General features: G+C 41.4%; 1 protein-coding gene across 1 annotated transcript in view; it reads left to right on the top strand.

The window, feature by feature from the left end:
• Positions 1-1,821: 1,821 nt before the first annotated feature.
• tjp2b (tight junction protein 2b (zona occludens 2)) overlaps positions 1,822-12,862 on the top strand; it is a 42,486-nt gene continuing 31,445 nt past the window's right edge. Inside the window, exon 1 of the mRNA XM_030766852.1 lies at positions 1,822-2,046. Coding sequence (XP_030622712.1) covers positions 1,993-2,046 — 54 coding nt within the window. The 5' untranslated portion in view covers positions 1,822-1,992. The remainder of the gene's footprint in view (positions 2,047-12,862) is intronic.

Raw genomic sequence — 12,862 nt, 5'->3', positions numbered from 1 at the left:
GCTCTCTCGTGCCTGTACAGTCAAGGAAAAGAATGAGTGGATGATATTACGTGTCGTTATAAATCAACATTGTGATTATTCGAAATTCGAGATGTTCAACTCAAGTAGAAAGACAAAATAGCGATTTTCGACTAAAACACAGTCTGTGGGATATTGTGTAATGCATATCCAGAAGAGACACAGAATCCCTTGAAGTCTTCACTGACCTCCAAACGTCTTGTGCCTTATCCTGTGACTGTTAAAACTAGACGGTGAGGCGGGAGTCTTAAATATATTTTGCCGCCTCCTCAATTACCAACGAAATGGCGCAAAGCTGTGAAACTGGTCACGAGACAGGCATTTATTATTAAATCAGACGACGTGTCTGACAGCTTACTGTCATGTGTACAGCAAGGTCAACCAGCTTGCTCTTCACAGCAAGGAGTGAAGTACTCTTCCCCCTTCCAAACACACACACACACACACACAGCTTTCTCTTCTCACGGGCAATGCAATCAAAACATCAAAATAGGGGCGATGCAAACAGGTCTGTTTATAGTTTAGTGGATTTCAGATCGGTACAAGTGCAAAGAGGCTAACGCTAAGTCCCAAACACTGTGCTGTTGACGTATCGCTGAAAGTTAATGCTAATTTTAAAGGGCAAATGATGCTTGGATATAATTACATAAAATATGATTATGCAATTGAATTTGTGGCGCCTTAAACTTTATGGCACTAACATACAGTTACTCCTCTCTCTTCAACAGTACTAATGCCCCCAACGGCCTGGATGGGGAAACTGTTCTGTAACGTTAATGAGACTTGATAGTGCCGTCAAGCGTAACAGAGAGGGTTAGCGGCTGAAAACAGTACTGTTGGCTGGTGATTGTGGAAGAGACCGGTAGGACTGCTTAGCGTGGTGTACGATGATGATGACTTAGTGCGAAGCTGACCAATGAAGTCATGCTTATACGTCAGCTCGAGGAGCATTACTCAGAGAAAATCGGGGAAGAAAAGAGCATTAGCCTATGAAGAATAAATGGGCAAAACACTGAGTGAAAGTTTAATGTTTTAATGCTGTTCTTTATGTTTTAGTATAAATTAAATTTCCTTGTTAGTGGTAGTATCTGAATTGTATCTGGAGATTAAAACAGTAAATGTAACGTTATTAATGTGATAAATTAGTGAACGGTTCAAATTGTTTTCAGTGATAAATTTGTTCGTTCCACAGATAGCTGCCAGTTTCTCATATGATATAATTCCATACGTGAATGACCATTTGTTATTATGCAGGATAGTTTGTTACCTGAGACTACCTGCTTGGTAACGCATTGCCTATAGGAGATGAATTGAATATTCAAATATCTGTCTGACACTGTTAACCCTGAAGTTTCCACTGATCTGCATAGGTGGTGTTCACTTTATCAAAGCCGATCTCTATTGACCATGCAGGTATTTCCGCTAACCGTCGCCTTTGCCTGAGTGAACTCCATCTGCTTCAGGAATGCGACGCAATACTTATTGTATTTGTATTACTTTGTAACTTCCAGAGAGTGGTTAAATCAATGCTGTCAAGCTGGAATAATCCATTCCGCTTAGAGGGGGGATGAGTAAATATATAAAGAATCGGAGATACATACGGATCGGACATACTTTTAAATTTGAATTATACCTGTATTTAGTGTTTTTTATTCATAATAATATATTTAACAGTATTATAGATGATATCGTTATTACTGTTAGCAAATAGTTATTCCGTGTGCCATGTCGTATTTGGTACACTCATAAAGTAGGTTGGCTTCACTGAAACTCGCTAGCTGTAAAAATGTTTCTCAGGAATTGTGCCTGATCGTAGAAGCGGCAGTGTGACCGAGCAGTCAGCGTCAGTAAGATTTTTAAGGACCACTGACAAACGTCATGCATTACTTCAGAGACTGAGGACTCGTTTTAGACGTTAAATTAGACTTAAGCTTCATCCTCGTTTGAAATTCTTCACCCTCCAAAAAGCACACGATGCCAGTGAAAGGAGGAAGAGTGGCATACCCGACAAAAAACGGGAATGTTGGAGTGAGTAACAATACGTACATGCTTTTACATAGTTAAGCACATTGCGCTTGTATTCACAGTTTTCTCCTTGTAGCGTAAGGTTTCACAGTAGTCTTAGCACAGACCTTCTGTGAACTCAGTCGTTTGTACTTATTTTGTACAATGTGCGTAATTAGATAGTGTCTGGAATGTCAGATCATATGATTCACCTGTTGAGTTCTAGGAGTATCCATTTTCAGGGCCGAAGTATGAAGCTACTGTACACAGCTCGTGCCGAAGTAATCTCAGGGATAGTTTTTAGTTTTAGACAGTCTGTCAGAATTTCGCACACGTTACCGTAACTACAGGTTCAGAAAAGCCAGCTCTCATTGTGATTAATTATGATGATATTCATGTTCTTGGTTGAGTAACGTAGCTTATAGCTTATTAAAACTGAGACATTGGCTAAAAGTTAGTCATACTTCGAACTGACCACGTCCCCTGCGTTGGTTAAAAGTTCAACTGTCATTGGTGATGTCACGTTCCACCCTGATGACAACAAACAGTTCTCTGAAATTTGACTTTAAAATATGTAAGACTTGTATGAACATAAGATATGTATAAACAGCTGAGATTGTGTAGGAGGCTGACCGCAGCTGTATGTGGTGAAAAGTGTTTTCATTTCAGGATTTTCGTGTTCATAGCTCTTAAGTCTCAGACATCGCTAACTGAAGTACGCAGAATGACTTTTCGTGTTTGACACACAGACACACTGTGGCGTCTCTCAGCTGTGATTTTCAGTTGCTATCATCAAGAATCTATAGGAGCCATACGCAGCTTCGTTTCTACGTTTAAGTTGCTCCCTACAACAGAGAGAATAATTAACAAGTAATTACCTGACTAACTAAAGATATCTAAATCTGGAGTGAAACCTGTTGAGTTGCCAATCACTTTTAAATCGCACTTGCAAAGTTACCCAATTTTTGATCCGTTCATTAATATCATGTGTAGAATACCCCCATTTATTCTAATTTCATACTTGTTTGTAATTCCGTGTTCCATAAGTCCACCCAAAGTCATATTTCTCCTCCTGAATTCCACCAATGTTTGTCATCACTTTTTAAAAAACAGTGCTCTACTTTGAGAGGGAAAAATTCATATTTGCATATGATTTACATATATGTGCGTAAAGACTCCACGGCCAGATTCTGGAAAAACTACTAAGTTTCAGACAATTGATGAAACGTCGTGCGATACGTCGGTTGCGTTATGAGGCAGTATACACGTCTGAAGCTCTCATTTGGCGCAATATTGTCTGTCTGGCTTGGCCCAGCGGGAGAGAAGCGTTAAACCCAGATTACCAGTAGTCATGATTTAGGAAAGCGCAGGGATATGGTGCAGAGCTCGGGGTGACTTAGGTCAGATAATCACACCAATGAATGCCAGCTGCCTGATCAAATCCTCCAGGCCTGTCCAATCCGCTAAAGTCTTATTTACACGTGCTTATGTATTCTTTTAAACGTATGTTAGGCAAACCTTGTTAAACGCCAGCTACTTAATACTAGATTCATAAGGCATTATCATTTCTGCAAATTTTGCACTTTTCTTTCTTAAAAAGAAAAATGAGATGAATATATATTTAACGTATTTGACGTTTATTCTGTCTTTACTGTTCTATTGCTTTTTCACGTTGTTCTTGTTTTCGTTTTGCATTTTTGTTTTTGTTTTGGTGCTTTCCAAGCAAAGATATTGTCCTGAAAAAAAATGCTGATCCATCAAAATCATGTTGTAACCTGAAACATCGCTCTTAGAGAGTGCATTATACATGGAAGCAAAAAATAGTAATCTAGCGTGTAAACCTATCCCTGAACTCTGTGTTATTGCTCTGAATTTTCTAGCTGACTATATTTACTAGCTAATGCTCATGACTAGTGAGAAATATTTTTCCCACAATGATCTTTTTTTTGTGATTTCTAGAGACATTAAAAATATACTGATAGCCCTCTGTGTCACATGCTGACTACACGAAGTTGATGGCAGGGAGAGCTGAGAGTTGACCAGCTGAGAGTCAACCAGCTGCCTCCATTGTGTGTATGTATGTGTGTGTGTGACAGGGATGGTTTGCTCTACATTAGCTCATGTGTGAACATGTGGAGAAGGTGGACTAAATGTAATCTACCAGAAGGCTGGAACAGTGCAGCCTGGTTTTCTTTTAATACCCTGGAGCTTTTTTGGCTTTGCCTCCTCGCCATCGTCAAAACTCTTTAATTAGGCTGTTCTCTGTGCACTGATTCCTGATGAGTTTACTTCTTCTTGTTGTTGTTGTTTTTTTTTTCTTTTTTCTTTTCTACTCCCTCTCATTTGTTTTTGCTTTCCCGTAGCCTGGGCATGTTGCAACGTTAATATCTGATCACATGAACAAGTCAAAATGTTTGGATTAAAGAGCTGTTCAGAATGTGTTTGTTTTATTTTGTTCTGTGAAGCAGGGGAACTCTGTCTCCCTAAGGAACATCGTTTTCTTCATCACTCCAAGTTGCTGGCAACGGTGTATGATTCATCCCCATAGATTATGCAGCTCTGTGGAGGACAATGGACACAATGCTGTGTCGATGGTTTAGCTAATTGGAATTTAATAGAAGGATTCAGATGCCATTTGTCAGCGCCAACTTCCCTGAAAAAGACCTTAATGGTATTTGGGATATGCGATGACAAAAGGCTGTGGCAGTAACATGCATGGTAATGGCTGTGTGTAAGCGTATATATTCAACTGCACTGCATTAGAACTAGGGCTAAATGAGTCAAATGCCATGGGAGAAGATTCCAGTAGGCTACAGAATAGCAGTGATTTTTTATTTTTTTTTTCAGAGCTGCTGCTGCTTCTGTTTATTTTTTAACTTATTTATTTTTTTGAATAGTTGAGCTTGAGTACTGTTTCCTGTACATCTGCACTCACACCTCTGTTGGGACTACTCTTCCCTGCGATGGTAATTACATGTAATTTTTTTTTTTTTTTTTTAAGCTCGACAATGGGAGCGGGAAGCTATTTTTATCTTACAGCCATCATGTCAGCCAACGCCAGTTTCCCGGACACACATGCTTGTTTTTTTTTTAGTCTGATATAAAGAATGCAGAAGTATATACAGAACAGTGTATATATACAGTAAATGCTGGCGTGTTGAGATTATCTGAACATCGTTTGGATGTTTGGATATTAAACCGCATCATTTTCTTCTCTTTTTGTTTGATCCTTTTAAATAGTGATGTTTTTAATAGAGTTATTAAATCTGTTGTGGTATCATCTATTAATTTGATGATGAATTGGTTCATATTCAGGCTGGCTTATGGAAAGTGTGACGCCTGTGACCACTGAGGTCCAGTGATGTTCCTGAAGTTGTTATTTCCCTCAGTGCATGACTAATAAGATAGAGCTTATCTAAAAAAACTACAGGACAGGGAACAGTTTAGAGATTACTTCCCTCGCTTTGCTTTCTCTCACCACACCCCAGAGCTCCTGGGCCTTTGCAAAGGACTAGACCACTCCGTTTAAACCGCTCTCTCTCTGAACATGTTTGTAAGCTGACGTTCTAATTAAATTCCTTGCAGTATTTAGCCCGTGACTCCAGTGAGGTCATCCAGAACACATGGGGCAGTGACCACACAATCGCGGTCTTTTGTTCGGTGTGAGCGTGGACGTAGTGGACGTCATACGATGAGTAACTCCGCTTGTGAAGCTTTCACAATCTTTTTTTTTTTTTTTTTTTTGTCGAGCAGTTAATTAGCAGCGATCTTAATTTGGTGTAAATTTGAAAATTACATTCAGCGCGCTCCAATTACTTTGTAATCACTGGATGGGTTCTAAAGCTAGCGGTCTTTTGTTTAAGGATGGGCAGGAATGTCTTTGAGATATTTTGATTTCCCGGGGGAATAGATTTAATTAATGGTGGCCTTTTTGCTCCGTGAGATTACACATTTTGGCTGTGCCACGTCTCTCAACAGCAGGGCAATTAATGCACTTATTTTTGAGCAAAGGTCCTGGATTCGTTTGTTATGATACAAATAATCATTTAGAGTTTATTCTACTAACTGCTTCTTTGGTTTTGCGACAGCTCTTTTTTTACAGCAGTAAGTCTGACAAAGTAGGCTATTTACTCTAGCGTAATTAGCACGGAACTTCCTCCAAACCCTGTTCTGAACAATGGACGGATCCTTAACAACTGATCGCATGGCGGATAGTTCTCGAGGGAGGGAGGGGCCTAGGCCTGAAAAAGGACATTTGTGTAAACACTCCAAATTACATGTGGCTAATCAAATGACTTTTAAATCATCTTGTTTTCCAGCAAAAAAAACAAAACAAAACAAAGCGAAAAGAAAACTTAGGCTTAGGAATTAGGATTTCAGCTCTTTGCTCTTTTTTTGGTTTACACAAATACATAAGTTTGCATGTTTTCCCTCAGAATGTACTAATAATTAATCATTTCACCTTATTCTCCTGTGAAAGTGTCTCTGTAATAGGGAGTAAACAAATAAATTAATAATCATTAAAAAGAGCTCTCTTAAGGATGTCAAGGATGTTTAAGATGTTAACACCGGTCCCATTCATCAGTGATTGTGGTCTTAATTTGTTATGGTTAAAATTCACTTCACAAACCAAGGAATCCCAAACATTTGAAGAGAAGGAATATTTGTTCTGGGGGGCGGTTGAAGGCTGGACAGTGGAAACCTCAGATACTCAGCTGAATACGTGGAGCCCGGAGAGGGAGCCCTGCTAAGACCAGACATGTTGATATGAAGAATAGCACTATTTATACCAGTGCAACCAGTGTCTGCTACTCAAAGCCACGCATTGTTTAGATATAACAACTAAACTCGAAAAGTGAAATCAACGACACTTGAACAACAAGGCTATTTACATGGCCTGGTCATTGGAAGATGAGGGTGTTTCAGAATGAAGATTTATGAGTGAGTTTGTTTACAAGCAAAGCCTAATGCAAATATTTTTTATGACCTTTTAATCAAGGTTATAAAAGGTATTACTGACACTCCGCTGTGGTGTTTATTTTACCCACTTATGTCACTTATATCTGTTTATTACTTTAATTTCCCCTAGAGTGAGGTACCTTTTTTCCATTTTATTTTCATTTTTTAATCATTTTAAACTATCTTTGGAACATTTGTTGCTAAAGACTAATGAAATGTTTTCTTAGTTTTTCCTTGCATCACTGTCTGTCTGACTGTGTAATTACGTTTTCCTAAAGGAACTTGGATTTGTCTTGGTTTATCTTCGGTCATCTTTTCCACGTCTTGTGGTTCTAAGCATGCAGTCTTGGAGAGAGTAGCTCTGTGTTTGAATGTCGGCGTTGTGACTGCATGAGCACAGCAGAGCTGAGGGTCTGGAGTTCAGCGTTTCAAGGACACATCTGCAGTGGCCAGTGTTAAAAAAACCCTGGCATTGTGAGGGCTCCAAGACCAAAAGCTGAGGAGAGAAAAAAACAAAAACCAAGACAGACACGTGCAGGCCAGTGTCACGCAAAACTTTAGCGCATAAAACTGATCAGAACGGATGTGGCTCTTAAAAATGCTGTGAATTAACTTCAAAAGGAAATAGAATGCAGGATAAATATTAAGCGTTGCTGTTCTGCAGGATACACATTAAGCGTCACTGAACTGGGTGGCTGATTTTGGAGGCGGTTTTTCCGCGTTTCAAAGGGTGAGACAACTTGTTTGTTTGAAAGGCGTAGCATCGATTTTTTTTTTTTTGCTGTAGGAGGACTTAGATTTTTTTTATTCCATAGGCAGCATGACTTTGTTTTGTGACTTTTTTTTTTTTATGACACAGAAAAGTTTCTGTAGATGACTTCCAGTTGGGAGACTACTTCAGTCCTTTATTTCTCACCCAGAGGCAGTGCTGCTGCTCTGACTGTGAGTCGCGTGTACTCATACACAGGAGATGAAAGAAGCTCGAATGTCCGTCATATTACCTTTCAGCTCGGTGAGGAGGGCTCTGATTGGCTGACCAGGGGAAGGTGTTGTGTGGGCAGTGCTTTCCCCCCCTGAGGCTGACCTGCTCTGTCACAATGCAGTGCATTGTGGGAGAAACACGAGTGTAGGTGGAATCTGCTACCTGGATGACTGCTGCCTCTTTCCTTTCTGTGCTCTGCTGCATGTTTTTGTTGTATTCTGTTTAGTTTCAGAGTCTCTGAAGTTTTAGCATTGCAACTTAACGTACATCCTGAATACTGATCCGACTGGAACTTTTGAGGCCTCCAGCAGACTGAATGAGATTTGTTTACATGTGGCTTGCGTAAAACTATTCCGCTGCACGCGATGGCCGTCAGGTTTCGACGGCAGGTAAGGACACCGGCTATAACTTAATCATTAACACATCACAGATGCCCAAACTGAGCAGCGTCCTGTGGGACTCGAAGTGTTCTGTTTCCCCCGTCATGTGGGGAGGTTTGCGCAGCAATGATTTGCTCCGTTGGACGTTTACAGACCATTTACAGCCATTGGCACTGAGGGCCTGCTGCATGGCTTGAGTTACCATCATATGCAGATGTAAACAGGGTTACATAAACAGACCTTGCGATGAACTGCAGGATCACATTAAATGTAGCAGAGCACAGTCTAATCTTCAGGGATCTTCTATGATGTCCTTTTGTCTTGATTTGAAAGCTGACATTCATTCCCCCCATATCAGGATCTAACGTTTGGTATTTGCACTCGGGGGCAAAAGGCATTTGTACCGTTTTAGCGTTGTTTTGTGATCTCCTACCTCTATTTGAAAAGTGCAGGAGGAGCCATAAACAGTAAATGTTTTGCAGAACAGAACACAGGACGTCCTCTTTTGTGGTTCTGCCCTTGCAATGGAATGCAGTGTGTTTTTGGGTTTTTTTTGTTCAGTAATTCTGAGTGTAGGAGTGGGAGCTTTGATCAGATTCCCTAGCTTGTGTTGTTTTTTTTTTTTAACTTTTATTTGTATTTTTTGGAATTTTGCTGAGAACTGCAGTGAGGACTCAGATGAAAGCACACAGTTCTGGTCAAGTTGTGCTCTGTTTCGGGAAGTAGATTAGATGAATGTAAACATCAGCACATCTTTATCAGTGCTGACAACATTCTCTTAATGACTTGATATAGTGGAAAATATTTTCTGTGTGTGTTTGTGTATGGGTGTGTGTGTGTGTGTGTGTGTGTGTCTGTGCCTGTGTTTGTTGTCTCAGCTGAAATAGTGATTTGTGTAAAGTGATAAGATTGTAGAATAAAAGTTTGATCTCTGTGGACATAGGATCGTATGAATATATCTGATAAAGGAAGACATACTGTGTTCCCTTTTGGATGATAAGGCCAGTTCTGAAAATGAGTCAGACTGACCAAGAAACTGGCTCAGGCAAGACGTAACTTGGTCTGCATGTTTTCACATCGTTTTTAAGTATTATGCATCCTATTGTGTGACCTATGTCTTTTGTCAGCTTCTGAAAAAACATCCCTCTTTTTTTTTTTAATGTTTGGCTTTACATTAGAGTCCCTCAGTTATTGTTTTGTCGTCATTGTCAGGAATGGAGACGTGACCCATTTCTCAGCGTAGCCGGTTTATTTTAGTTCGGTCGTAACAAACGATGTGCTGATGCGACGGCCGTGTCTTTGACGTAATTAGGCTGACCAGCCGTTCACATTCGCTCCCCCATCGCTCCCCCATCGCTCACGCAGACTGTGCATCGTTTGTGATGGTGGTGGTTCATGGGAAACATGTTTCTGCTCCTCATTAGGAGGCCTTTCAACCCCCTCAATCCAGATTCACTCAGCCCAGTGAGTGTGAACACATCAACCCCTTCAATCCAGATTCACTCAGCCCAGTGAGTGTGAACATATCAACCCCTTCAATCCAGATTCACTCAGCCCAGTGAGTGTGAACACATCAAATCCACTCCATTACCCCCACAGTATGTTTATGTTATGTTTGTGTGTTAACTTTTGTTTGCAGGTTTTCATTTCTTTCCCAAATCTCAGTGTTCTCTCCTAATCTGCCCCCCCTTCCCTGCCCCCTTCAAAGATACTGATGGGGTGTGATATTATGCCCCAAAAAACCTAAAGGTTTGCATTGAAAACTTCAGTTGAGAGCAAAGCTTTTTGTTGTTTTAACCGTAGAAATGTGTCTGGTCACACATGGTTCTGGAGCTCTCAGCAGGTTGATACCAGTCACCAGCGCTGCTTATAATATTTCGGCAATCCGATCAGACACTGGCAGCTTCAACCCACACCTCCAGCCCTGAAGACTTCTGGAATGTTCTAAAAATAAATGCCACTCCTTAGACATCCTCCATCATCTCTATTTTCACAATATTCATTCCTCTTCCATTTCACGGCACAGGCATTTCGGATACGAGCTCAGACTTGCCGGGCCAGGACATGATGGCTATTTGATACGAATGATATAGAAGCATCGGGACTTCGGTCTAGTGACCGGAGCCATTGGCCGGATTAATTCCCCATCCGATCCCTTCACATTCTCCTTAAGTTTGGAATGTCTGGTTCCACACGATTTCCCGGATGTCTCCACCTTCATCTCAGAGCAGATAAATGAGGCCATCGCAGCCTCTCTCCAACACATGGTCAGCCTGCCACTGTGTCTTCTAACACCAAGAGGTGTGCAGTGTTGATGTGAAACGTGACAGGCTTGTAAGTGAGAGCCATTCACACGATATCAGCAGCTCCATGGATGCCTGAGTGTCCGTAACTTCTGTTGACCGGACAGGGAGCGATCATATCCAGAACGCCCACCCAAGAGCGCTTGTTCGGACCCCTGGCTGCAGGCAGGAAGTGTCACGCCCCTTTGGTGCCCAGATATAAGATGCAGCTTTCTCGTGTCTTTTACTGCAGTAACAAGAGGCATGGCAAGCCTTCTGTCCAAAGCGACAGCTTCTCGTCCAGGGTGAGTAATTTGAAAAGAGGTTATGAGAGGAGTGTCCAGAGTTTCACAAACGAGCATTGTTCTTGCGCTGCTTCGACTTTCCATTGCTCTCTTCAGGTGGTATGTACAGGGACGCCTGGCCAGGCTCAGAGTCCCGCAGTCCTGTGGTTGTGAGACAACCAACCTGTGAGAGCTGTAGAGCTGTTGGAAACTACATAAATGGCCCTTCCTGACAGTTATCACTGTTTACACGCACATTGTTTGTTAAATGAAGAACTATTGACAACTCTAGGATGATGAGCTGTGATATCTCAGCCCTCCTAGTTACTTTGCTCTCTGCTTAAGTGTTGCCAAGGAGACGAAGCCCAACATATTTGACTTGCGGTAATGTGACTTAAAGGAGCGCGATGTCGATGGAGTGCTAAAGGTTGTATATTGAGCACACAAAGCGATTCAGCCTGATTGACGGCAACAAGAAGCCGCTCTTTTGTGATATACGATTAACACGTTTCCTCCATATATTTTTTATTGCTTGTATCCCTTTCCGTTTAGCACGCCTTAAGCTGGCATATCAGGTACGCAGTTATCAGGCTGAAGTGGTATTACTATTTCTAGATTGTCTATCTGTTTATGTGTATTGTATTACAACATTCAGCGCCAGTGGTCCCCTTCATGGTGTTATTTACATAACATTGCTGGAGTGCCTCCGGGGCGTTTCTGCTAAGTAACATGTTGTCTCTTCGTCACTGATTTACCGATACTGTATTAACAGCAGGAGGAGCTGGTATTAATAGCAAAAGATGTAATAGAGGAAGGATTTCTCTCCCTCTTCTGTCCAATTTTTTTATATGGGGAGTGATGTCTTGGCAAATGCGCACTGTTAAAGCACCCTCTCTCTCTCTCTCTCTCTCTGTCTCTCTCTCTCTCTCTCGCTCTCTCTCTCTTTCTCTCTCTCTCTCGCTCTCTCTCCCCGGTAGTAAAATGGCAGCTGCCATGGGCATCTCCTGTGTCAGCTGTCCGAATCCAACCTGAAATGTTTATCTGCCGACACAGCTGGCACTGACTCCTCTATCCACACCCTACCACAAAGATTTATCTCGCCCCACCGGGCGACTATCCACGCCTTCTTCTCCCTAATGGATACGTACTGGATCCCTGTCAGTCACAGGGAATAATCCAAACTGTCCCCCCCCCCCTCTTTCTCTCTCTCTCTCTTTCTTGACATGAATTACAGCTTGGTGGGCCAATCAGTTTCAGACTTGGCCAATGAGATCGCAGGAGCGGAGGGGTCAGGTGGATATTTGGAGTTTTTTGTTAGCCCTCAAACATCAGACAACATAAGGGTTTCAGACAGTAAATGTTTGGTTGCTGTATACGTGGAAGAATTAGGAATGTGTCACTGGTTTTGGTGAAGGGTTGTCCTGTATATGGAGAAGATAAGTGTATCAACAGCTCCACACAGCCCTAAGATCTTAGTCTTTTATTAGTCACAGTTGGCTGACAGCACCAAGAAATATCATCCCTGGACCAACTTATCTCAGTATAATTAGGGGTCATTCTTAGCCTTTTTTTTTATGAGTGAAGTATCTTTGTGCTTTGTGCTGAACTGGTGTTGCTTTGCTCTCGGAGCAATTTTAGGTTTTGCTTTTGTGATAATCAAGTCCCTGCATGGCACATCATGCCCTGTTTCCTTTGAAGATTAAACGCAATTTTTAACGAGCTGGATCAGTGGCATCGTTTTGTAATTGAAGGCTGAGGAAGTGGGTGTGGACCAGGCTAAATGTATTCTCTACCCTGCTTTTGATCTTGTCTTTTTGATGACCTAAACACAGCAGTGTAGTTATAGAGTATTTTTTTTAATATGCTTGCGTTGCTATATGCAATTGTAAAGTTTTACAAAAAGAAACCAAGATGCTTTCATGCACTGAATCAACAGACGTGGCATTGATTTAA

Source organism: Chanos chanos, chromosome 1 (assembly GCF_902362185.1).
Source record: "Chanos chanos chromosome 1, fChaCha1.1, whole genome shotgun sequence".
Lineage (NCBI taxonomy): Eukaryota > Metazoa > Chordata > Actinopteri > Gonorynchiformes > Chanidae > Chanos > Chanos chanos.
Note: the sequence above shows the minus strand (reverse complement) of the source record. Positions and strands in the feature narration are given on the sequence as shown.